The sequence below is a fragment of the Physeter macrocephalus genome, chromosome 8, assembly GCF_002837175.3.
Source record: "Physeter macrocephalus isolate SW-GA chromosome 8, ASM283717v5, whole genome shotgun sequence".
Lineage (NCBI taxonomy): Eukaryota > Metazoa > Chordata > Mammalia > Artiodactyla > Physeteridae > Physeter > Physeter macrocephalus.
Genome location: NC_041221.1, coordinates 62946281 through 62973065, shown reverse-complemented (window position 1 = coordinate 62973065; position 26785 = coordinate 62946281). Strand labels below are relative to the sequence as shown.

Here is a 26785-nt window from a genome sequence, read left to right as displayed (position 1 = left end):
ATCTGCCATTTGAAAGTCCTCTACCATCATGTAAACACAGAAAGGTGCTGTGGTCAAATAATTCCTTCCTCAATTCCCGAGTTTTCCCAACTGAGGGAGTGTCCTCACCCCTCACTCAATGGTTTAAGAGTAATGAAACTAGGGCCAGGACATGTGCTGAGGTACCCTGGACCACCACAGGGAACTCACGTGGGTGCCAGAGGTATTTTAAATTTTCAAGGGAAACACAGAAACATCTGTCAGTCACCTGGAGAACTAACAGCTTGAAATAGTTCCCAGTTTCAACTTTAGATAATTCCTTTTCTTTCCATGACATCATATCTTTGCAAAACTGGGTTATTGACAATTGCTGTGATAAGAAGCAAGCAATGCACAAAAATCAGCGTGGACCAGGAAGTGAGGGAGGCAGAACATCCAAGCTCATTCCAGAGTGAGAAGTTGTGTAGGACTCAACGAGCCCTCAATTATGGAGACAAAACCTTATTAAATCATTTGAACTAAATTCTTAAGAATTGCCGCTGGTAGTTATTTCTTTTGGCCAGTGGGGTGCTGTAAAAAACTACTGAGGTGCTAAGAGTATCATGAATTGAAGAAGTTTGAGAACCTCTGGATTAGGGTGTTTATTTGTTTCCTTAGGATTGGAGCTAAATCAAATCTTTGTGTGAAGAGAAATTTTGTTAAGAGAAAGAAAAAATTCAGCAGATTTTCAAAGCCATGAACTTCTGGATGAGCTCTAGAATTGAGAATTTATCCTATCCTTAATTCTGTTAGGACCCCAGGTAGACAAATAATTCATTATTATCAAGAGTGATATCATTTTGGCAGTGAGCCAGATAAACTAGGATTTTTCTTCCACTCCTTGAGGGTTGGCAAGTTACTACTACTATTATTATTATTATTATTATTATTATTATTAAGTATTGATACAGACACTAAACTTACACTAGCCATTAAATCCCAAGAAGTCTATTGACAGAATATTCTAAGGTCATTGGCTACTAGAATACTACTACTAGTTGTGCTACCTTTTTTCATCTTTCTGTTGTTTTAAAAATTCCACTTCTCTGTTCAGTCCCTGGGGTCGTTTTATTTCTAGCTCAAAAAACAGGAGGTCCATAAATGGTAAAATAATACTTATAAATTAGGTAAACATGCTTATTCAATTTTTGAATTAAGGAATTAAAAATAGCAGCTGAGTACACATTTTATATTTCTAATATCACACTTAAAAAATCAAAAAGGAAGCTCTAATATTCTGACATTTTGAATGACCATGTTTGTTAATGACACAAGGTAAAAATAGTCGATTTTAATGCATTACCACAGCATTTGTTTAGTACCATTGTGCTATGCTCCAGTCTTTTAAAACAACAAATTAATTACGTGTTTAATATCCCTTGCTTATCACTGCCAAAGTGATATATCCTGAGGTCTTAGGGGACATGAAGAGATAAATATTAGTTATGAAAAGTTCTTAAGGCAGAGGGAAAAAGAAATTGAGATTGACAAAACTTACCAGTAATTCATTATTTTCATGCTAAGTTTACTAAAATGCTATTATGTCTTTAGGAGAGTTTGCCCTAATATTTAGCATCCAATTTTCTTTTCTGAATTTCCTTCATACCCAGTATGCTCCTCAGTGTTTGGACTCTAGTTTTAATTGTGAAAAAAGAAAAAAAAACAAGAAAAATAGTCGCCTGAGTGTTCCTCAACTCCCATAACTTTAGAAAAAAAGGCGCTCTGAAGATAAACTGTTTAAACTTGTAAATGATTGACTATGCAGTTATGCTTTTACCTCAGACTTAATACTTTACACAGGGTAACACCTACTTTTTTTAAAAATGTGGGAGAATGGTAGCTTAATAATAAAAGTGATTACTCCATAATTTTATGAGATCAAATCCCTGCTAGGGAGCAAACTCACATCAACCTTGGTCAAGGAAGAGCTGGCTTATTATGCAGTGTATACAAAGAACATAATCTCTAAGAGCAAAGTATGAATAAAATTAACTATGCAACTAAAGTTAAGAACATTCGAAAACCATCTTCAATGAAGAAAGCACAGTAACCTGCATAGTGCTCTCAGTGCAGTGTGACCCTAGATGAATGAACCAAGTTGAAAATTGTGAGCTTTTCCTGCTTCTTGTAATGGACAAATGGCCATTACACAAGAGGATCTAGTTCTTTCAGTTTTAGATACTGTGCCTGGGGACTCTCACTTGCTTTTTTATCCCAACGCTCTTTCCTCCATGTACTAAAGAAGATTAAAGTCAAAACCATGCTCTAGTGTTATAAAATGAAAATTTTCTGAACTTTAAATCTTGATAGTGGGTGGTGGGAATGGAGCAAATGGTGATAGGTCAGGAGAAAGGAGAAAACTGATTTCCAATGGAGGTAATCTGTATCTTCTACCACATTCTAAATAAGTGTATTAATTGGCTGCATTTTTGAATCAGAGTGTCATGCTTTCACTCAACAAATATTGACAGTACCTACTTCATGTCTGGGTATCATTTGAAGACACCATAGACCCATGGAAACAAGACAAAAATTTTGTTTGGATGATGCATTCCTGTCATTTAAAAAAAATTCTAGATACTTACCCAGATAGAAAAGGACATTTACCCAGTCAACATTGATATTCCTATGTAAATCCCTGTTTCCACTAACACATCAATCACTTTAGCTATTGATTTTGTTTGACAGTCTTAGCTACTTAGTGAATTTTTCTCAGTGTCTCCTGTACAGTTGTATGAGCCATATAAGGAAAAATAATCACAGTACTGGAACATTTATGTGATGTGCTTCTTGAGATAAGATATACCATGGATTGTTAGTAAATCATCCTCACTAAATTCCTGTAAGATGAAAATTTTAAGATATGCTATTACAAATATGAAGAAAGAGAGCCTTCAACCATGCCTGTGGTTTTTCTTCAGAAAAAGACAAGTCAAGAATATCGAACACTGGGCTTTGCTATCAGATTCCTGGCACTTTGTGGCATGGTTGAGGTGAGATTCACTGAAGAAATATCCCCAGTTATTCCATCTGCCTATTGCGGTTTCTCTCAAGCTTTGTGTTAGCTTCCCATTCATTCTCTTGAGACTTCAGGGTTTTCTTAATCTTGGATGAAGAAAAATTTGTTGTCATTGACTACTGGATAGTTATGTCTAGACATATGTAAGACCTTAACTCCTACAACCTGTCAATGGAAGTAGAGGAGCTAAAAGCAGAAAAAGAGCTGCATGAGCTGTTTGTATATTTTGGAGATAATCCCTTGTTGGTAGCTTCGTTTGCAAACATTTTCTCCCATTCTGAGGGTTGTCTTTTTGTTTTGTTTATGGTTTCCTTTGCTGTGCAAAAGCTTTTAAGTTTAATTAGATCCCATTTGTTTATTTTTGTTTTAATTTTCATTACCCTGGGTGCTGGATCAAAAAATATCTTGCTGCGATGTATGTCAAAGAGTGTTCTGCCTCTATTTTCCTCTAAGAGTTTTATAGTGCCCAGCCTTACATTTAGGTCTTTGATCCATTTTGAGTTTACTTTTGTGTATGGTGTTAGGGAGTGTTGTAATTTTATTCTTTTACATGTAGCTGTCCAGTTTTCCCAGCACCACTTGTTGAAGAGGCTGTCTTTTCTCCATTGGATATTCTTGCCTCCTTTGTCATAGATTAGGTGACCATAAGTGCGTGGGTTTATCTCTGGGCTTTCTATCCTGTTCCATTGATCTATATTTCTGTTTTTGTGCCAGTCCCGTACTGTCCTGATTACTGTAGCTTTGTAGTACAGTCAGAAGTCAGAGAACGTGATTCCTGCAGCTCTGTTTTTCTTTCTCACAATTGCTTTGGCTATTCAGGGTCTTTTGTGTTTCCATACAAATTGTAAAAATTTTTGTTCTACTTCTGTGAAAAATGCCATTGGTAATTTGATAGGGATTGCATTGAATCTGTAGATTGCTTTGGGAATATAGTCATTTTCACAATATTGATTCTTCCAATCCGAGAACATGGTATATCTCTCCATCTGTGTTGTCTTTGATTTCTTTCATCAGTATCTTATAGTTTTCTGAGCACAGGTTTTTGCCTCCTTAGGTAGGTTTATTCCTAGGTATTTCCAAAAAAAAAACAAATAAGCCAATTAAAAAATGGGGCGGGGGTGCTTCCCTGGTGGCGCAGTGGTTGAAAATCTGCCTGCCGATGCAGGGGACACGGGTTTGTGCCCCGGTCTGGGAAGATCCCACATGCCGCGGAGCGGCTGGGCCCGTGCGCCATGGGGTCTGGGAAGATCCCACATGCCGCGGAGCGGCTGGGCCCGTGAGCCATGGCTGCTGAGCCTGCGCGTCCGGAGCCTGTGCTCCACAACGGGACAGGCCACAACAGTGAGAGGCCCGCGTACTGAAAAAAAAAAAAAAAATTGGGGGGAACATCTAAATAGACATTTCTCCAAAGAAGACATACAGATGGCCAATAAACACATGAAAAGGTGCTCAACATCACTAATTATTGGAGAAATGCAAATCAAAAGTACAATGAGATATCACCTCACACCAGTCAGAATGGCCATCATCAAAAAATCTACAAACAATAAATGCTAGAGAGGGTTTGGAGAAAAAGGAACCCTCCTACTCTGTTGGTGGGAATGTAAATTGGTACAACCACTATGGAGAACAGTACGGAGGTTCCTCAAAAAACTAAAAATAGAACTACCATATGATCCAGCAATCCCACTCCTAGGCTTATATCTGGAGAAAACCATAATTCAGAAAGATACATGCACCCCAATGTTCATTGCAGCAGTATTTACAATAGCCAAGACATGGAAGCAACCTAGATGTCCGTCAACAGAGAAATAGATAAAGAAGATGTGGTACATATATGCAATGGAATGTTACTCAGCCATAAAAAGGAAGAAAATAGTGCCATTTGCAGAGACATGGATAGACCTAGAGACTGTCATACAGAGTGAAGTAAGTCAGAAAGAGAAAAATAAATATCGTATAATATCGCTTATATGTGGAATCCAGAAAAATGGTACAGATAAACTTATTTGCAAAGCAGAAATAGAGACACAGATGTAGACAACAAACTTATGGGTACCAAGGGGGTGGGATGAATTGGGAGATTGGGATTGACATATATACACTACTATGTATAAAATAGATAACTAATGAGAACCTACGGTATAGCACAGGGAACTCTACTCAATGCTCTTTGGTGACCTAAATGGGAAGGAAATCTAAAAAAAAAGGGGATATATGTATACGTATAACTGATTCACTTTGCTGTACAGCAGAAACTAACACAACATTGTAAACCAACTCTACTCCAATAAAAATTAATTTTGAAAAAAGCAGAAAAAGAAAGGACATCTGTTTACATCTCTGCAAATGTGAGAGTCTACACTGTGACAGAAAATCATTTAAGCAGGTCAGTGCATGATGTCGCCTGCTAGTAAATGTTATGAATGATCCCAAGACCAAGCCCCTTTAGCTCCTAGTTTTCCTTCCAGGGAGAACAGGGCTGCATGCAGATCTCACGTTTCTATGTCTCAACATCGATTCCTCCTTTGGGACTTAGAGAACTCCAGACTGAATTTGTTCTATCCACCAGGGCCAGTTTTGTTTGTTTGGCTGGTTATTTTTTGTTTCTTTGTTTGATTTTTGGGTTTTTTGCCAGGAAAATCAGAAAACAAGCATTATGATTTATGTGTTATCTGAAGGTTCCCGTGGTGATTGTTTTTAAAGTGCAATAAAACTTTCATTCAATCACTGTTATTTTCAATTATGAGTACATTTTTACAGAAGCTAAAAAAGAAGGCAGTTGGTAAAAAGAACTCTTTTGCATCAAATCACGGAGTTAATTCCATGTGTTGACAGCACACTTTTGTTTTATGTCTTTTCATGCTCATTATTTATCTTCAATACATTGAGTTTCCATTCATTTTTCCCACCTACTATAGAGATTAGATAAAATTTCCTACATGTTTCACTATTTCTTGGTGGTTTTTGTTTGTTTGTTTGTTTTACATTTGTTTAAAGGTAGCCCATCTTGTACTATATTTATCCAGGAAAGGAACCTGACGTTTCCCAGTCAGACAGCTTGTCTATAACCCAGCACTCCAAACACAGAAGCACTTTGAAAGTGGTGAAAGGATGTCTTAAAGGTTCATGAACAAACCTCGAAGACATCAGTTCAAGTTCAGGATATTTCCAAGGTCCACCATGTTTTGCCCTTTGTGGCTCTAAGTTTCGGTACATTCTTTGGGAAGTGATGTATATAGAAAGGAATATATTCTTAAAATTGCCTGACATCTGTATAATCTTTATAGCTGACATAGAATTCTCCTCTGAAGTTTAATACTTGATCCTCAAAACAATCATGTGAGGAAACAATGGAAAATATTAACTCAGTTTCAGAAATCACAAAATTCTGCTCAAAAATGTGTCTTGCATGTGCACACACATGCACGCCATGAATTAGAATCCAGGTATCTTGACCCTGAACATAGTGATTTCGATCAGCAGCTGCTGCTAGACCATACCTTTTGGCATATGCTGGCAGGCGCAGTAGCCTCTAGGTGAGAATATAATAAGCAAAGCAATTAAACTAAAATCTTTATTTCCCTTTCAGGGGTGGAGAATCTTGACGGCCATTTGGGCAAATCTTTCCACTTAGGGTCTTTGCCAAACAATCAAGTATTTTTGTTACGTTAATATATCAATGCTCTTTTGCCCCCAAGCTTAGAGCAGATTTTCTTTTTTTTTTTCGGTTATATAAAACATTGTCCTCCCTTGAAAAACTTAAAACTGAAGTTTTGTAAAGATTGCTCAAGAGCTGCACTGGTTAAGATGATAGCCACTACCCCAGGTGACTTTCTCTTAATTTAAATTAATTAAAATTAAATAAAAGTGGCATTCAGTTCCTCACTTGCACTAGCCACATTTTCAGTGCTAAGGAGTAACAGTAGCTAGTGGATACTGCATTAGACAGCACAGAGAGAGAACATTTCCATCACAGCAAAAACTTTTGTTTGACCGTGATGTTCTAGAGTCTAGAATATGTGCTTTTAAGGGGCTTCAGAATAGTCTGAATCCGTTTGTGCATGCAGAAAGCAGCATGATGCAGTAGAAGCGAAACGGTATTTAAAGCCTGGGTTTAAATCCAGCTCCAGTGCTCATTTTCATGCCTTGGGATTTCATGACTCACTAAGACTTCAAAAACCACCTTGGGTGGGGGGGGCTTCCCTGGCGGCGCAGTGGTTGAGAGTCCTCCTGCCGATGCAGGGGACACAGGTTCGTGCCCCGGTCCGGGAAGATCCCACATGCCGCCTGCGCGTCCAGAGCCTGTGCTCCACAGCGGGAGAGGCCACAGCAGTGAGAGGCCCGAGTACCGCAAAAAACAAAAAAAAACCATATGGGGGACTGACCCAGGGTTACTAAGTGCTAACTTTGCCAGATAAATGACTTTATTTATTTAACAATGAAATTCCCATCGATATACCCAATCATTCTATTTTCCAAAGGCATCTCACTAGAATTTTTTACGAAGGGAGTGGCACATATTCTCAGAATAAAGGAGAGTTTTCCAAAGGAATATGGTTAGCTTTTTTTTTTTACTATGACTTTTTAAAAAACCTTACTGCATGCTTCATGTGTTTCTCACCTTCACAAGGACCAACGAACATTCTCTTGGGCCAGTACCAGGTCTCAGCCTGGCATCTGGAAACCACTGAACTCTGCTACTTGCCAAGGGCATGACCACTGATGAGTTACTTAAGTTCTCAGAAACCAGTTCTTTATCTTAGGATGGGAATATGAGCATCCACTGAATGCAGAGGCGTCAGAATTAAATACCGTGTGTTAGTAGAGCAGGGTCTGGTAATACTAGGCATGCAGAAAACATACTGCTCTCACCCTGCTCCATTTGACCACACCCTTCCTTTTAATCTCCTGAATCATTTTACCTCATGCAGATCTTAAAATTTGTTGTTCTAGCTACCCATAAATCTTTTCCCTGGGAACCCATCCTAGAGAAAAACCAAGAAGGCAGGGCCACTGACGTTAAGAAAGGGCCTGTCAAATAAGATAAACTAGAAAAGAAGAACCTGTTCCTACAACAGAGTGAGGGCACTTGTGAAAGATTGCTGTGTACTGGGTCCTTTCCCCGTCCTCCTTCCCCCTCCCGCCGCCCATGGAGGTCAGTCATCAAAGTTCCATGACAACAATTTGTGACATCAACACGCCTAGAAGGACCCCTTTATTGTATTGGCTTTTATTAAACAAAATAAATAGGCTTAGCGAGTGTGTCTCTACATGTGCAAAACACTTAACTTCTTACAACTGGAAAATCTTTTGCTGAATAATTCTGAAAACAGATGATCTTTCATGCCATCATTTAACTACCAAATTTGAGGCCATTTATTGGCATCATGTACATTCTCTAACGAAGCCTAAATTTTTGTTTTATGACAAATAAAGAAGAGATTACACTTCAGATTAGAGAATTTTTGCTTATGTTGCATTAGCTCCAATTTCATTTACTTTCTCATCAGTGCATGTGATATGAGCACACATGGGCCAAAAACTGAGAGTTTTGTTTTTAGAATGTTTTTGGTCAAATATCAGGCCAAGGCCTTAATTCTTAAAACTGAATAAGAAGTGAGCAAATGATTTAAATTTCAGAAGACTAAATAACTTCCAAGGTCACATCCCTTTCTAAAGTTATATGATACATTTTTCTCTTTTTAATTTTTTAAGACTTCAGACAGCATTTCTAGTTTCACAGCAAAATTAAGAGGAAGGTATAGAGATTTCCCATATACTTTCTGCCCCCATACCAGAGTGGTTCATCCGTTATAACTGATGAACTTGTGTTGACACATGATTTTTTTTTTTTTAGTTTTTTTCTGATGTGGATCATTTTTAAAATCTTTATTGAATTTGTTACAGTATTGCTTCTGTTTTATGTTTTGGTTTTTTGGCCGCGAGGCATGAGAGATCCTATCTCCCCGACCAGGGATCGAACCCTCAACGCCTGCATTGGAAGGCGAAGTCTTAACCACTGGTCCACCAGGGAAGTCCCCCCATGATATGTTTTTAATCTTAGGAAGTATACCTTTAAATGTAATATTTGCAGAGCAGTTGGTCTTTGAAGGGTTTTTATATTGAGTAGTACAGGCAAAATAATATAGTCAATTTTCTTTATGCGGATAAGTATGGTGGTGGATACAGTACCTTTATCTCCCCCCCACCCCATTTGAAATACAGAGGCAGAAAATCAAAATGCTTTCCCTAGGATTACACTCACATGCACACACAATATATACATAAATACATTTATATGTAGATGTTTACATATACATCTATATATGCACATAAATACCATCTCCAGAGGCCTTTGTTACATATGATATGCATGTAATCTTGCTACACTCTGAATATGGACATATGATATTAAACTCTCAGCCGGAGTTATCACCTCAGTAGGAAACCAAAAATTATTTTATTTCATTTTATTATTTTAGCTTAGGGTAGAAGGACATGAAAATCAGCAGGTGGGTAGAGATTGTTTTGTTTTGTAAGTCATTTTAGTAATTTTTTTGTTTTGATTTTTTTCGCATTTATATGTTAACTCTTCCATTTGTTGTCTTTATGGTACATATCATCTTTATGAAATGGAGAATGCCTAGAGATTAGGCATTGTTTGGGATGTGCTTTTGGCATTGATAAATGCCATTACTGGTGCAGAATTGCACAGTGTTTAAGCACAGACCCACCAGAGTCATATTGCCTGCCTTTGAATCCTGACCCCATCACGCCATGGGCATGGTGATTTTTTTTGTCCTTCTTGGGCCTTCCATTCCTCATGTACAAAAAAAATGTAATAGGAGATAATCAGTGAAATGTGCTTTGCACAGTTCCTGGCACAGAGTAACCGTCTGATAAATATTGGTTATCATTATTGTTTTATAAAAATTATAACTGTTTGAAAGTAATACCATTATTATTTATCAGTTTGTTGGATATTTGTACTCTGATTTTTTAAAATAATTATATTGAAAGCCCATTTAAGAAATATAAAATACTGGGAACATATTAAAAGGGCCCCCAGAGCTGAAATCAACCAAACATTGAGTGACTTTCCTGGGCATCAGTGAAAGGGATGCCAGGATAAGTTACCACTCAAATCTATTAGGAAATTACAATTCAAGGACAAAGAAAGCTGTTTCCTCATAAAGTTAAGAACCTGGATGACCTCAGTCACCTGTTTTTGTAGAATAAATATTAGTTTTTTGTCTGTTAAAACTGGGGAAAGGGCTGTAATTTGGTTTCTTCTTTTGGTGCTGATATGGAATATAAACACAAAGGTGATCTTCAAGTGAGGGTAATCATTTCAACTTGATGACTGATATCTATAGTTAGCATTATTGAAAAACCATCAGAGTTGTGTATACAGACATGCACAAAGGGCTTGGAATTTGACATTGAAAAATTTCAAATTGAAAGATTCTACTGTACACAATACTGAACTGCTTTAATTTTGATCTTATATTAATTTACATTCTTAGTTCTCAGTAAAATGTTGCTGGACATTCTTTCCAAAATGCAAGTTTCTGTAGTTGTGATTTTGACCACAGGACCAAGCTTTTGTGTTAAAGGGATTACTTTAATTCTAAGTGGCAGTAGCATCAAAGAGAAAGATCACTTTCAGGTATGGCTGAGGTTGGCTTTGTGTTATAGGAACTTCAGTCCCTGGGGTTCCATAAGCGGAAGGACTAGTTAATTTTTTTTACTTACAGTGGAGCTGGTTCTAAACTAAAAGGCCGAGCAATGCAGAGAAGCCATATCCTCAGGTGAATCTGCTACCAATGAAGCAGAGTTTTTCATTTGTTTTAGTAGTATTTTGTCTGCTAGAAGTTTATGGAACTCATAACTTAATGATTTATGATTAAATTTCCATAACTTAAAGTTTATGGAAATCATAACATAAATACCTCCTTCAAAACTAATTTTAAAATGTTCATTATATTCTTAAATGTGACATTTACATTTTCTCAGAGCCCACATTATTTTTTTGGAAAAAACAAATCATTACAACAGTTATCTTTGGATGGCTCTTAAAGTTTTTCTGTACTTCCCAAAGTTTCTACAGTTAATATGTGTTTTATATTCAGCATATGCATAAATATTAGCTTTTACAAGATCAAGTACATTGTATATGTATTTGTTTGTTTATTTTCTATGTCTGTACTTCTGTGAACATGGGAGTAAAGAGTGGTGAGTAGAAAAGTTCCTCCTGTGGCTAATTCCTGGGTGTTGTCAAACAGGGCTCCCAGAAGCATTTTTATGCTTCTAAATGCATTTTTTATGTTGGGCTCCCAGTAGCATTTTTATGTGCATATTAAAAATAAGAACATACTTGTTCTCTAATGACTCTCTAATTTTAAAAGAGGTGGATCAAAAATGGTGATGAATGGGTGATAGTTTTGAGTCTAAGGGAAGAAAGACACCAGGATTTCAAAATACCACTATCTGTATGTTTATCATTTCCCTAATCCTACTGACAAACTCCAGAGGAGAATGTCTTTCTGGTTTTATAGCCAGAGAGAGTGAAACACAGAAGATCAAAAAGTTTGCACAACATTCAGGCAGTAAGCCTCAGACCATGGCCCCTCTTCAAAGCACTAGTTCATCCAGCCACTTACCATCCTGAAATTTGCAATGCATGATATTCAGAAGCAGCAGATACTTTGTGGCCTCTAATGCTTTTCACAGCTTCATAGGATTAGAAATCTTCTCTCAATAAAGTATAAACTTTCTTCTAATTAACTGCCAGTTTGGTAATAATAAAGCATGGAAAGGCCCTTTTCCTTCCGGATTGGTAATAATAAAGCGTGGAAAGATTGTTGCCTCATGTGTTTCAAACACAATCTTGAAATGAACTAGGTTACAAAACTGTATTTTTCAGGTGCTTCTGTTGGTGAGCTTATTTTGCAAGAGGGCAAGAGGCTTTTCCCCATTTAAGGGCCTAAACAGTTTATGGATCCCAGTGAGGTGTCTGTGAGGGTTTGCTTTTTGATTTCTCTCTTTCAGTTTCTTGCCAGTGTTTCTGGCTTCGTATTACAGAAAGAATGAGGGTAGAAATGAAAGCACTGTAGTAAATAATACAAAAGTAGCGGAAGGATGGCCAGAGGCATAGGGAGTAGTTCTTGACTCTATTATCATCCCTCCCTGGAAGAACAGGAAGTTCAGTGGTGTACTGCTGAGCCTCCTATCCCCACCTCCAGTGGCCAGCAGTGCAGGCTCAGAACTCAGCAAGCTTCTCTTTGAGGGAGGGGAGAGGCTGCCCCTGCCCCAGGGGCCAGAGTGGGTGGCTCCAGTTCAGCCCATGGTCTCGAGGGCAGGCTACCAGCAAAGACTTGGACAAAGATTCTGTCATTATACATTCGGTATATATTCAGAGATAATGTATTTTTTTTGATAAATTTATTTATTTATGTATGTATGTTTGGCCGCGTCGGGTCTTCGTTGCTGCGTGCGGGCTTTCTCTAGTTGCGGCGACTCGTTGCGGTGCGCGGACTTCTCATGGCACGGGCTCTAGGCGTGCGGGCTTCAGTATTTGTGGCTCGCAGGCTCCGTAGTTGTGACGCACGGGCTTAGCTGCTCCATGGCATGTGGGATCTTCCCGGACCAGGGCTCGAACCTGTGTCCCCTGCTTTGGCAGGCGGATTCTTAACCTCTGTGCTACCAGAGAAGTCCCTATTCAGAGATAATTTAAACCTTACATAATTTTGAAAAGAAAAGGATAGGCTATTTATTGAGGACATTTGCCACTGAATTGCTAGAAATAATTCTACTGTGACTAAAATGAGACGGTCTTGAGATATTTGGCAAAAACAATTCTGGGCAAGTCAAGAGTGAAATATTTCCATCACTAAAATTATAACTAATTTTCTTTATGCTTTGACACGGAAAGAAAGCAAGACTGATAAATTATCCTAAATATTGCATGTTCTAAATAAATATTTTATAGTGCTTGGGAATGAAATACAACCAAAGATAGAATTAAGTGTTTTAATACACATGCGCATGCTTTTCAGTTTAGAGTGATTCAAATCCAGTGTAATTCATGTGAAGAATTAAAAGACTTATTTCCAGAGATTGATTTCAGAATGATACTGTGCCTTGGCCAAGATGACTAAGTTCTTAGAAAATAAACTTTGTAGTCGGGAAATTATAAAGAATAAAATGGAAGAAAAGACTGTACCTCGGGAAAATATCTAGATTTTGTATTAGTTAAATTTTGGCTCTCTGTTCAAAAAGAGTCATGTACCAAAATGTTCATTGCAGCTCTATTTACAATAGCCAGGACATGGAAGCAACCTAACTGTCCATCAACAGATGAATGGATAAAGAAGATGTGGCGCATATATACAATGGAATATTACTCAGCCATAAAAAGAAATGAAACTGAGTTATTTGTAATGAGGTGGATAGACCTGGAGTCTGTCATACAGAGTGAAGTAAGTCAGAAGGAGAAAAACAAATACCGTATGCTAACACATATATATGGAATCTAAGAAAAAAAAATGTCATGAAGAGATTAGTGGTAGGACAGGAATAAAACACAGACCTACTAGAGCATGGACTTGAGGACATGGGGAGGGGGATGTAAAGGAGAAACTAACACACTATTGTAAAACAGTTATACTCCAATAAAGATGTTAAAAAAAAAAAAAATTTTGGCTCTCTGAATAATCTCTCCAAAGAGCAGTGCCCCTCAGAAGATGTAATTGTGGAACGAAGAGGGTGCAAAATAACACACGTTTCCTTTAGAGTGTGTTCCACCCCTTTTCTGCTTTATTTTTCCCACACTTTGAATTTCAAGATCTCTGTGTAATTTGATGATGACCATAACAACTGGTCTAATTATTGGCAGCAATCCATTTACTAACGTCATCCATACGCTGCTTGTGCTGAAGCATATTTCATGAGTGCTGTTTTAGGTCACCCAAGCCCTTTCCAGAATTGTTCATGAGTGAGTGAACCATTTAGTTGCAATGTCCTCAGTTAGGGTCATGTCCGGAAGCTTTCTGTGTAGAATACTTCCATTCCCTTTTGATTAAAGAGTTCCAGCTAGGTAGATCAAGAGATATCCCGTGGAGATTTGGAAATCCTTCTCATGAACTATTCATGCTAAGAAACACCACGAAAGAACTCTGGGCCTGGGTTTCTTACTTTCTTCCAAGCAGAATGTTCACAACTTTCCTTGCCTCTCCCTGTCCCTCCAAGACACATCATGCTGACACCTTGCTCCTGCATCCTCGGCACAGTGTCACTGAGGTTGCTATAACGACAGCACACACAGGGTAACATTCCCCCGTAACTATGGCGGCTGAGACGTGAGTCAGTTGAAAAGTTTCACTGGTTTTTATTAGAGTATGACCCAGTCTTATGTCATCCACAGTTCTGAGCCCATCCAAGGCTCACACATGATGATGCAGAGCACCCGATGCTCATCACCTTCCAACGTTAGATGGTCCAGGGACCTCTCACCAGAGCCATTGCCGTTGCTGGCTCCTTCCACAGCGCCCCTCAGTAATACTTACCATAAGCAGCAAAGAGTAAAACTCAGGCCCCGCTGCTGGAACTCCGTTTCTCCTGTTATATACCCTGTGCGCTTAATAAGTGCCAGTGACCTTGGTTGATGATCAAGAAGCCCCTCTTTTCACCCGGGGAACTGGACAATGGTTAACATCCCAGAAGACACATCTTCACACCCGTGACTGAGAAGAACACGTGTTGAAGAATAAGGATGGAATTACTGTAATTCTCTGTGGGGATTTATGAATGAGAAACTTACTATTTAATATTGCTTGAAAGTGGTCCTAGAGTGATCAGTGCCATCTAACGTGGGCTTTGGTCTGTTTTTCAGACATGGAGATGACCTGATTGTGACTCCCTTTGCACAGGTAAGCCCAGCTTGCTGAATGGACGGGTTTCTCACTCACCTGAAAATTTAATTGCGGGGGTTAGTTCGGGTTCTTAATTTCATTCTAAATCAAACACAAGTACAAATACAAATTCTGTGGTTCATTCCAGTAATTTAAAAGCCATGCTAGAGAATGTGGCCTTGCCCATATTGGTCTGTTTCCTATAAACCCAGAGACCCAATGAGTATCTTTGCTTCAAATTACAAATTACCCAAGTGACATACTTAAATGGGACCACATTTCCTTAACTGACATGAGCCCTAAAAGAGGAAAGCTATATCATGGATTAAGTTACATTTAGTATAATTAGGTGCATGATCAGGGCTTGAAATTCCGTATTCCACTTCAACCTGATGCTTTATTTACTCTTTTTTTAAACACGTTATTTGTCCAAAGATTTAACTGAGTGACATATTTATGTTTATTTGTTCCTTTTAGGTATACAAATCATGAAAATACTTTAACCACATGACAGAAATGCTAGAAGGTGAAAAAACCATCTAAAGAATTTTGGAATATATATAAAGTGGTTGATAACCCGATATTCTTTGTATAGACCAGTGCTTCTCAACTCTAGCTACGCATTAGAATCAGCTAGAAAGATTTTATCCCATGCTGCACCTCAGATCAATTGAATCCAAAAATCTGGGGGTTGGACCCAAACACCTGTAATTTTTAAAGGCCCCGGTATTTTCTCAGGAAAAGTTGAGAGCCCCTGGTATGGACAGACTATGGATAGAATGGGATAAAACTGATTCAACCTGGGGCATGAAGCATGTTTAAAGCCAACACTGACTGTTAATAGGAAATGTTAAATATTGGAATACAAGTGATCTAGAGGGTTATAAAAATCATAATCAAGGCTACATCAAAACTAGCTCTACTGCCTTGGGCAACTCACTTAACTTGCCTAAAACTTCTTTTTTCCAGTTGGTAAAATTGGGGACTCAGCTGGATTAAGATAGTCAGGGCCCAGTCAAAGCCCATCATCTACTCTTGCTAAATGAATGAACTTGGGCAACCGACTGAACTTGGGCAAGCCTGGTTTCCTCCTCTGTGAAATGACACTTACAAGACTACTCACCTCATAACGTTGTCAAGAGATTGAAATAGTACCAAGCTTGTAAAACGCTCAGCACAATTTCTAGAAAATAAAATACTTACTGAATTTTGTGGTGTTATCAGTAAGGGTTCTTTCATCTCCAAAACGTCATAACATGCATTGTTTTTAAAAAATGCGTAATGGCAGTGTTTGGATAGCAGTATTATGTATGATTCTTCCACTTTTTCAAATTTCCTGAAATTTTTTAATTGCTGTGATTTAGACCAAACATTTAATGAGTCAGTAAATAGCAAAGTATATAGCGATCTTTTTCATTGATGCAGACAATTAAAGATAGAACGCAACCACCATCCTTTTAGAAGGTTAATGTCTCATTTGCTTCAAGTTTTGCTGGATATCATTAGTTCTTTCTAATATCTATATTTCTATGTTCAAAACATTTACAGTCATATGTTTTCATCATATTTTGTGATAGCAAACTTACAAAGCTAAGGACTTTTAATGGGTTGCTATTGAGAACCCATAACTTTTTATCTAAGAGCTCAGAGCTCTTAGATATAGAGCTCTCAGTAGACAGAATAAATCAGGCAAAATAATATATAAATAACCATCACCAAATGTAGAAACAATCATTCCAACTTGAGTTTATTTAGGTTATTATTCTTGCTTCTAACGAAAATCCCTAGGTATTGTTGTAAGAAAAATATACATAAATATATAGTAAAATATGGAAAAAAATAATCTGTATATGACACCTTATCATCTTACTTCAGGTGGTATGTATGAATCTCCAACTAACTGGTCAATAAATTTGACTTGAACCTTGCTATTAGCACTCTTAAATTCTAAGGAAATCTAGTCTTTTACATAATTAGACTTTTTTTTTTAGTGTACTTACAATCTCCAAAAAACTAATAGAATTTCAGTATACTGATAAATATATATGTAAAATATCATTTAGTCTGTGTTAGTGAACTGTTTAAATAAATAAGATATATACTTAATGCCCTTGAAATTGGAACTTTGAATAAAACCAGCTCTGTGTAATTTGTAAGCATATATGATGCCTGAAAATAATCCTGGAATCTATTTAGGAAAGTTTGCTTATGATTAGCTTAATGACTCATGACACCTTATAGAAGGTGGTTATTGCCCCAGAGGCTGCAGATTCTTTTTCAGTGACTTCATCACAGTTTTCACAAATGGCCTTTTACTAGGGTATATGATCTAGAAAGCTCTACTAGAATTTTTTTAAAAGCCTGTTTAACCCTGAACAATTTTGATAGAGCATCTTTGGGGAAGAAGGTAAGAAAGAAGGCCCACTTAGTGGCAGTTGTCTATGGCCTTCTCTTCAGCCCGACTGGGCACCACTAACTTATTTCGTTGACTTAACCAATAACTCCTCAAATTTTTAATACAGGCTGGAGTATTCACCATTTAATGTGAAATATTGTAATGCTTAAGCTGTAAGATGTTTATGTCACTTGAATTGATACCAACATTATTTGGTCAAATATACCAATGGACAGAAGACAGTGGACATTAGACAGGTCACTCAGGGAAGTGTTCAAATAGGCCAAAGAATTCCCCCCTTTCCTCGGCATGCTTTGGGGTTTGGAACTTCACTCTAGATTATTCTGGTGAAAAAGCCATACTGCTTTCAAAATAAAATCTTTTGCATAGAAAAGAAATATAAGGAAAAGGAAGAAAAAGAAAATTTCCTATAATTCCAAACTCCAAAATAACTACTCTTGACATTTTACTTTCTATCCCTTTCGGTTTATTTTTCTGTGCTTAATTTCCTTCCCATAATTCTTTAAAATGGGCCTCCCACTCTAAACTGGTCAAAGTCTCTTCCCAAGCCCATCTTATCTTCTGCCTCCTCTTGAGAACTCATTTCTTTATGCTTGCCTTCATCTCCAAAACACGAAAAGATCCCTCCGTGTTGTTTCCCAGTCACAGCTTACTGTGAAGCTAAGAGAATAAAATCTTAAATTACGAGAGAGTTTAGGAAGACGAGCAAGGTCATATTCCACTTTGGTGGATAGGGCTGAAGCATCGTGCACAGACGTAGTCTTCAGCAAAGATCCTACAATACCCCTCCATATTCTATTCCCAAGTCTAAAACACTGTCAGGGTTAGAAATTCTTGCTGGTGTTCAATCTAAACACTTTTCCACTTCCAATTTCTTATGTTTTCCCCTATAAGCTCAGAATCCTTTTGATCCCCAGGAAAATAAATATTTTATTGGTTTCCATTTTGAACTATTCTCCTGTGTTTGGGTCAAAATCTTTTGGTTTGGGTATTCCCTTAGGGTAAGTGTTGACAGGAATGATGCCGTGTCACCTGATGCCAGTCGGTGGGTGGCCTTTTCTCCCAAGGGTGTAGTCACAATTTGGCCAGAGTTCTTGAGGGGACCAAGGAACACCAAGGAGGCACAACACTGATGAAATGTAGGGAACCCTGCTTCGTAGTCAGTTGCCTTCAGCCCCACCTGTCCCATTATTTGTGTTGCATCATTTGTGACTACCTTGTAAAACTCTAAGTCAACTAGAATCCTCCTCTGGAGGTGTGCAATATTAAAAGAAGTGGAATCTTTGGTTAAGGAAAAGATAGGAAATATCCAAGTATTATCCTGGATCCTTGGAGAGACCCTCACGTCATTCAGACTGAGCACATATGCCTGATTTAAAAATACAGGGTAGGAACAAGCAAGTCATTTCACCTTTACTCTTACCAAAATACAGCACGTAGGATAATTTTAGGAAAAATGCAGTGGTTATTAACCCTGTAGAACATTACTGTTCCTTGGTAATTGGACATTGTCAATTTTATAAAAATGCCCTTGCATGTCTCTTCCCCATTTCACCCAGAACCAGTAATCTTGTGGTCTCATCATTGAATCCAACAGGCTCTCCCTGCCGGGCTAAGAAAGAAGAAAATCATCACATTTCAGTTGCTTATACCTGTTAGGTTTTTTTATCCTTCATTAAAATAAATTTTATTTATTAGCATATTCTAGGAATCTAAGTACTTTGGGGGTTGAACTATATGAAACTATCAATATTCAACCTTTGCTGACATACAAAAACAGCAAGTTCATATGGTTTAACCAAAACATAACTAGGAAAGAGGTTTTCTATCAAAATGACCTCTTTGTCTTGTAAATAATCATAATTTGGCTCCAGGTTTTTCTGGAGGTAAAACCAAGGCAAGGAGTCCTTTCTCCCTCCTCAGCCCCACCCACCCCACCCAACCCAACCCAAGGCCTGTGGCAACTCATGGTCTGTGTTTTAGTGCCATCTAGTGGCCTAAAGTGTATTTGGACTCAAAAACAATCCTCAAAACAATTTTTTGTTTGTTTTTGGTTTTTTTGGTTATTTTTTAAGCAGGAGTTTTTTTTTAACATGGATGTTATTGCCACATCTTTTTTTTTTAAGCGATGTCCTCTTCAAATCTTTATAAGAAATTATTATTATATAAGTACACATTTCTTTTAGGCTAGTGTGTTCAGATGTTTAACTTTTTAATGAAGTCCACATTTTCCTGCCATTTTCAGTGAATCTTATTGGCTAATAAATGTTTAGAAATACCTAAGAAAGTCTGAGATTAGTGTGTGCAAATAGCATTTAATCCCTCTCACAGACCAGTACAACTCTGTGCAAAAGCTTTCCATAACACTGTCATCATTTCTTTCCTAAAGTGTATTATTTCTCCTCATTCCCAATGTGTTTTGACCTTGAATGATTATACTTTTGCTTGGAGGGGCAGAAGAGAAAGAAATGACCTTAATTTTCTAACCGTTGAGCTGTGTGGGAGAAAACCTCAGGGACCTTTTTGGGTAGCAAGCATTAAAGAGTGAAGAAAATTATAGAAGCGTCAGAGCCCTGACTATAGCTCTTAGAGGGTTGAGTTCAAGAAGGGTGAGAGCTGCCCTGTAACAAAAGCGAAGAAAGATTGAACCCTAACTAAGGGGCTTGTGTAAAACTGTTTCTAGTTCTTCCCCACAGACGGTAGTAGCAGATGCCTCACTCTGTGTCCTGCAATGCAGGCGAGAACAGAAAAGACTAACACAGTGCCTTCGGGATGTGGTCACCCAGGATCACTCAGCTCGGCCTAGGGCAACACCCCCTTATAACATTTGGTTGAGACTTTTATTTACACTTCTTGCCAGTATCATGTGTCACAGTGCAGGCAAGAATAGTTAATACTTAACATAACATGTATAAAATCTTATTTGTCCTACCACAAAAACAATAATGTAATACTTGCACACATAGGGAAGGATGTAGCTACAAGGTTATTTACTGCAGCAGTGTTTGTAAAAGTGAAATTTAGGAGACAATCTAAAAGTCAATGAGGAGAGGGCACAGGCAGCTGAATGGAGAAGGGGCTGAAAGGGAAATTTCTTTCTTCACTTTCTATTTGGAAATATTTCATCCATATAAGAGAAACTATCTAGTGACTTTCTAAAATATAAAGAATAGTACTAAAATCAACAGTTTAAGAAATAGAACATTGCCAAGGTTTTAATGCCCTGAGTGTCCTTCCCTGATTTCATCTATCTGCCTCCTCTCAGAAATAACAATAATTTTGCTTTTGTCTTTGTTATTGAGAAAGAGACAGTCTACTCTTGCTTAAATTCTGTACCATGTGGGGATAGAGATTATGCAAAAATAAATATAAAATTTAAAAATTAAATTTAAATTAATAACCAAAATAAAATCATCTAATTTAATATCTTTATTATAACAGAGGCAAAAACCTGTATACGGAAAAACAAGTGAAGTAGATCTTTCATGAAGTAATAATGCTTCCTTTCAAATGAGCATAGAACATGAATTACCTGCGCTACTATTTCTATTTGCCCAGCTGTCAGATGCAGTGCACTTACTATAATTTATTAAAATAAAGTTCTCTGAATTCTGAGGTTAAATTTTTGCCTAGAATAAGGATCGATCAGGGGGTACAATAATCTTATTTAAAATGCTTTATTAGTGTATTTGATATTCAATTCTTAAAGCATAAATTCAGCCTGCATGATTTGTCAGATTTCTTTCTGCATCACTCAAGATTTCATGCCTAATAAAAGACATCGTGGTTTGATGTCGGCAGTTGGCTATTTGAATACTCTGTCATAGGCAGTGTGACCTTTCAGCAATGTGAGTTGTTTATATGTGATAATGAGCCAGATTTTTCCAGTGACTGAGTTAATCATGGTTGGCACCTTAGGAAACACCATTAACTCCTTCGGGGGATAATGCTGTAGGTCACTGTCCCAGGGCATAAACAGTATCCCAGTGACTTAGAAGAATTAATGCCAGTTTCAAAAATGTCTGAGACATTTTGTCTTAAAACAAAATTTAGACTGACTTTAGTCTAGGTCAGCGCCAAATGACGAAATTCTGGAAGCAGCTCTGGAACCCTTGGAGCAATTATAAAAAATTTGCCCTGCGCCCACTGCCACCGGCATATTGTCAGGTATAGGCATTAAGTGAATTCCCTGTGCACACGTCAAATCATTAAATGGAATGTTGCCATAATGGGCTGATATTCACTGAGTGCCTTCTGTTTGCCAGGCACTGTTCTTGGCACCTCAACTGTCATTTCATCTCATTTTCACAGCAAGCCTGTGAGGTAGGTGTCACTATCCTGGTGTACAGAGGAGAAACTAAGGGTCAGAGAGATGATGCAACTTGTCTAAGTTCACACATTGACTATATAACAGACCTAGGCAGTCTGGGGTGTTATTGGTACCTAATAAGACATCTGAAATCTATGTTTGAGGTAAACTTAACATTGTGGTTGTCGCCCAGATGACCCATAACTTCACCTAATATAAGGCTCCACCCTGGGGGAGACTTGTCCATTCTAGGAGAAAGTGAGGGGGGTAGAAGGAGATAGTGCTCTTGTCACTTTTCTCTCCTAGTCTTTCGATGCTTTTGCCACTTTCTAGTTTCACTAGAATTAGAAAAAGGAGGGGCTGTCAGAGGTAGTGAGACCTGTTGGTCCAGCCTTGTGTATGTGGATATGTTGTGTCTATGTATTCATTTATTCAACAGATTTTTCTTGAGTGTCCTCTGTGGGCCAGGCACTGTGCACATAAAGGACAGTCTCACTTTATTTGAGACCATATAATTCATGATTCAGAGAACCTTAACGAAGAAAAGAATCTGTTTACCAGCTAGAATAACCATGTGGCAAAGGTGAAAAAACAATTTAAAATTTACTTTGTTTGCCAATTTCAAGATTATGGCATCATTGGTGAACGTTTGAGGAGAACTTGGGGGTAATTTTGTTTGACATCTTGCCCCTAAAGTGAGACTTCATTAATATTTTATATTATGCTATTTCAAATATGCATAAAAGGCAACAGCACGCTATCCATATTGCCTGGGATACTGTTCTGGTGGCTGGGGAATCCAGGAATACTGTGGAAACTGCTGCTGTTGTCACCATATTCATAGACAATGAGGAGAAATATCTGGAAAATCCTTAAGTCTGGCCTCTCTGGCTTTCAAATGGATCCATGTAAACTTTACCAGGTGCTGGGAGATTCTTCAGTACTATATGAAACTAAGTTGCAAGCAATATCAAATTTTCACTTAACAAACCATTTTTAAAAATCACCAGACCACTTCATATTGCATTAAAGAGGGCCTTATTTCAAGAAGTTTAAAGAATCATTTTTGTCGTAGGTCTTGGCCAGCCTGCGAACTGTACGGAACAACTTTGCTGCATTGACTAATTTGCAAGACCGAGCACCTAGCAAGTAAGTTATTCACTTTTCCCCCCTCCTTCTGGCTGGACTTTTTATAGTGTTTTTTCCATTTGATTGAACTCAAGGCAGTATATTAGATTTCTCTGAATCATTGCCCTGCTGTCTAACCATTTACACTAAGTCATAAGAAGTCCTGTTAATTTTCTGTAAATACTTTGTAGTGATGGTTCTCATAGCAGAAATGAATCAGGATGGCAAATAAATATAGTGATTCCATCTGTCAGAAATCACCTGGCAGGATCAGTCCTCTGCCCCGTTATTTACACTCAGGGTAACTTTATAGGTTTGGCTTAATTCATAAATTTACCATGGGCAAATAACGTCATCAAGCTTTGACGTCAACCCAAAGTTATCCTCTTACTTCTAAGACAGCCATTACTTGGAGAAGTGTCATATCATAGGGAAGATCTCTAATTCTCTTGCTGTTACTGATTTGGATCAGCAGCTGCATGGAAGAGTTAACAAAATGGGGATTTATGGGATAACAGGGGAAGCATTTGAGAGAGAAAGCTAAGATGGAGAATAACTATAATTTGGGGGTCCTAATAAAGATGGAAAATGAAAAAAAGAAAATTAATTTTCTAAGATTAAATGGAAAACTGATTATTCAAATGCCGTAATTTTGACAATCTATTATGAATAATACAATATTATCTTCAAAATATCAACTCTGAAGAATTTTCCAGAAAAAAAACCATTTCTTTAAATCAATATTAAGAGGACAGTGAATAGAAATTTATTTGAACTTATCTAAGCATATAAAATTTTGTTGTAATTACTACTTCGTAAAGAACACATGAAAAAAAATCTAAACTTTCCATCCCATGATAATAGAATCTACCTCCCAAATTCACCTTTTCCATGATTAAAAAAAGCTCTGGCCATTATGCACATACTTCTTGTGATAGAACAAGGTTTTTTAAAAAAAAAAAAAAAAAATCAATATAAATGCCACAATGCAAATAATTGGAATGGAACCCAGAGGTGTCAGTTGACTGTCATGTGTTGCAGGTAATGAAATTTTGCAGTCCTGTTCCCTTAGCCTGAGCATTTCTCACCTTCTTCTTCCCTTCCTCATCCACTGGGCTAATTGTAATTCATTCTTTAGGTTACAGCTTAAATATAATTTCATTTGGGGCACTGTCTCTGACTAACACCCAACATGCATGCACACCCACAGGCCCCAACCTGGGTGGTGTGCTTTTCCATTGCCATCTGATTGCATCCTGTCCTTAACCCCTGCTTTAGTGTTTCTCTCAGTGTCCAGTTGCCTATTTGCTTGTCTTAAGAATGTCAGTTCCCAGAGAGCAGAGGTCGTATCCAGTCCACATTTGAATTCCCGGTGCCTAGTGTAATACCCAGCACAGCGTCATCACTCTGCATGGGCAGCAAACTGGCTGGAGGGGTGACGCCAGGATGCAGAATGGGAAACCTGAGGGTGGGCTTCAAGCTGTTTGTTCATTACCAAACACATCTTCCATGTTCAGTCGCCCCTTTGGGGCTTTTGGCATTTGGTAGCTCCTAGGTATAGTGACCTCCTCTTTGGAAAGTCTCCACCCTGCAAGAGAAATGAAATTACCGGTGTCCCTTACAAACTTTTTTAGCCTCAACTTTTGTCCAGGAAATTGAGATTTTTGTCTTTGAAAGGTGAACAAAACTTTATAACGAATTCCTTTTATGCTTCCTTCAGACTTGGTCACTTGAGTAGCAGCATCTCTACCTGTGGCAGACACGTAGTTGTTCAACAGGTGTGAAGGCATCAGACCGGCCTTTCTGTCCCCAAAGAGATGATCTGAGGCCCATTCTATATGAGACAGAGGTTTTCAGCTGACTTACAGGGACAAAACAGATTAAAATGGAAAAGAGCATCTAGAGGAGGGTCAAAAATCATACTTTATGCCTGAACTTGACCTGCTTTATAATGCCCTGGGTGAAGTCTAACCAAACAGTATTATCTGGCAGACCCTAAGTAAAGGTGTTTGTGGTCTCTCTTTTGGTCGGTACAGATTTGTACCTCCTTTACTGATTCAAACCCAATCAGCCTTTTCAAGTATCAGAATAGTAGGACTCAATCTACACACAGATAAACTCTGTTCTGTTCAGTGATAGCAAAATGTTGCATCACGTGATGGATCGAGGGAGCCAGAATTCCCCCGCCGGGGTACTCACAGTGCCACTAGAACACTCCCAAGCTCATCGCTGGATTTTGTGGAAGGCATATGCTAGCTTGCATGATCCACCTTTACTATTTACTACAAGAAAGGAGCCTAGAAGGATGCATCTGAAGCCCTGACCCCTGAAGGTCCTCACTTGCACGTGGCTGACTTTTGCTAACTCGCTGCTGGTTCCTGTCCCCTTGCTCTTCCTTGTCCTTGAGATTTTCCATTCCAGAAGTGAGTTCTGGCTCATTCTTTTTTTTTTTTTTTCGATACGCGGACCTCTCACTGTTGTGGCCTCTCCCGTTGCGGAGCACAGGCTCCGGACGCGCAGGCTCAGCGGCCATGGCTCACGGGCCCAGTCGCTCCGCGCGGCACGTGGGATCTTCCCGGACCGGGGCACGAACCTGTGTCCCCCGCATCGGCAGGCGGACTCGCAACCACTGCGCCACCAGGGAGGCCCCCTGGCTCATTCTTTATTAAATGATTTATCACTGTAGCCATGGATCAAATGATTGATATTTTCAGCTGGTCGTTACTTGTTGAAATATCAAGTTCCCAAGTGCCAGTTGTAGGATTGAAATCAAAAGAAGATAATAAGAAACAAGTCCATGATGTGGTTTTCAAAACTATAGAAAAATTTTAAAATATTTCTTTGATGCCTTTCCTAGACAAAATAAATGCTTTCTAAATTTTCACAGAGCAAGGACTAAAAAGGAGTAATCATTATATAAATGATTTGAATAATAAACTCTCAGCAAGTAGATATCTATTAGTATATAAACCAAAACTATGTCAGAGTAGCAGTTTTAAACATTAACCTTTCTTTATTATAAAGCCTTAGTTAAGTTTCAAATTCCCCCATTTTATTTCATAATAAAAACTAAAATAACTCAGAAGTAAATTTTGGTGCATTTTCAGTCAAATGCAAATTTTTAATCCCAAACTGGTATCAGTAAATTTAAGAGCAATAAGACAGAGCCAGATGCTGACTGGAACCAAGGCAGTGGGAATTTAAAAAGTACCAGACTTGGGCTTCCCTGGTGGCGCAGTGGTTGAGAGTCCACCTGCCGATGCAGGGGACACGGGTTCGTGCCCCGGTCCGGGAAGATCCCACATGCCGCGGAGCGGCTGGGCCCGTGAGCCAATGGAGATGAATCCAGAATTATAATGTTGTTTTCCATTTAAGTCCAGAGGGAGTTTTAAGATTAAACATGATTGTCACTGAAAGTTAGTAAAATTGTGTTCATAATACTAAGAATTGTGTGGTTTTAAATTTTCTAAGTCGTGAATTACTTTTTAAATATATGGTAACTAGATATGAGTAATTGGTATTGGGTGGGACTGGCGGTTTCTGTAAAATGTGTTCTAGACTGTGCATTCGAGCTGGAAACGTGCATTACTGGCCCCTCCTGTGAAATACCAGCTGGGCTGGAGGCCATAACTAAGCCAATGTTGAACATCCTGGGAACAAGTGAACGAACTTTAACCAATGAAGCATCTTGGAAATATTTGAGAAAATAAAAAAAATGAGTTTCAAAGAGTGATTATGTACATGGGAAGAATAAATGGGAAAGAGCCGCAAAGGCTGAACTTCCTCCTGGGAGAGGTGAATGCCAACTCACCTACGTGAAGGGAACAGAGCAGTCAGGATTGTGGGTGCCAGCAGTACATTTGTGCTGGCTGGAATGAGATTTTCCATTCCAGAAGTGAGTTCTGGCTCATTCTTTTTTTTTTTTTTTCGATACGCGGACCTCTCACTGTTGTGGCCTCTCCCGTTGCGGAGCACAGGCT

General features: G+C 38.3%; 1 protein-coding gene across 21 annotated transcripts in view; it reads left to right on the top strand.

The window, feature by feature from the left end:
* Positions 1-26785, top strand: part of PDE4D (phosphodiesterase 4D) — a 739244-nt gene that overhangs the window by 507102 nt on the left and 205357 nt on the right. For 20 of the 21 annotated variants that reach the window (XR_008618059.1, XM_055086564.1, XM_055086565.1 and 17 more), the window contains 2 exons: positions 14934-14970; positions 22753-22826. Coding sequence is in view for 19 of the 21 variants with exons in the window: in XM_055086564.1 (XP_054942539.1) it covers positions 14934-14970; positions 22753-22826 (111 nt within the window). In the remaining 2 variants the exon portion in view is untranslated. Of the gene's footprint in view, positions 1-14933; positions 14971-15457; positions 15479-22752; positions 22827-26785 lie in introns of those variants that run through there. The other variant, XM_028492918.2, reaches the window with a different exon arrangement.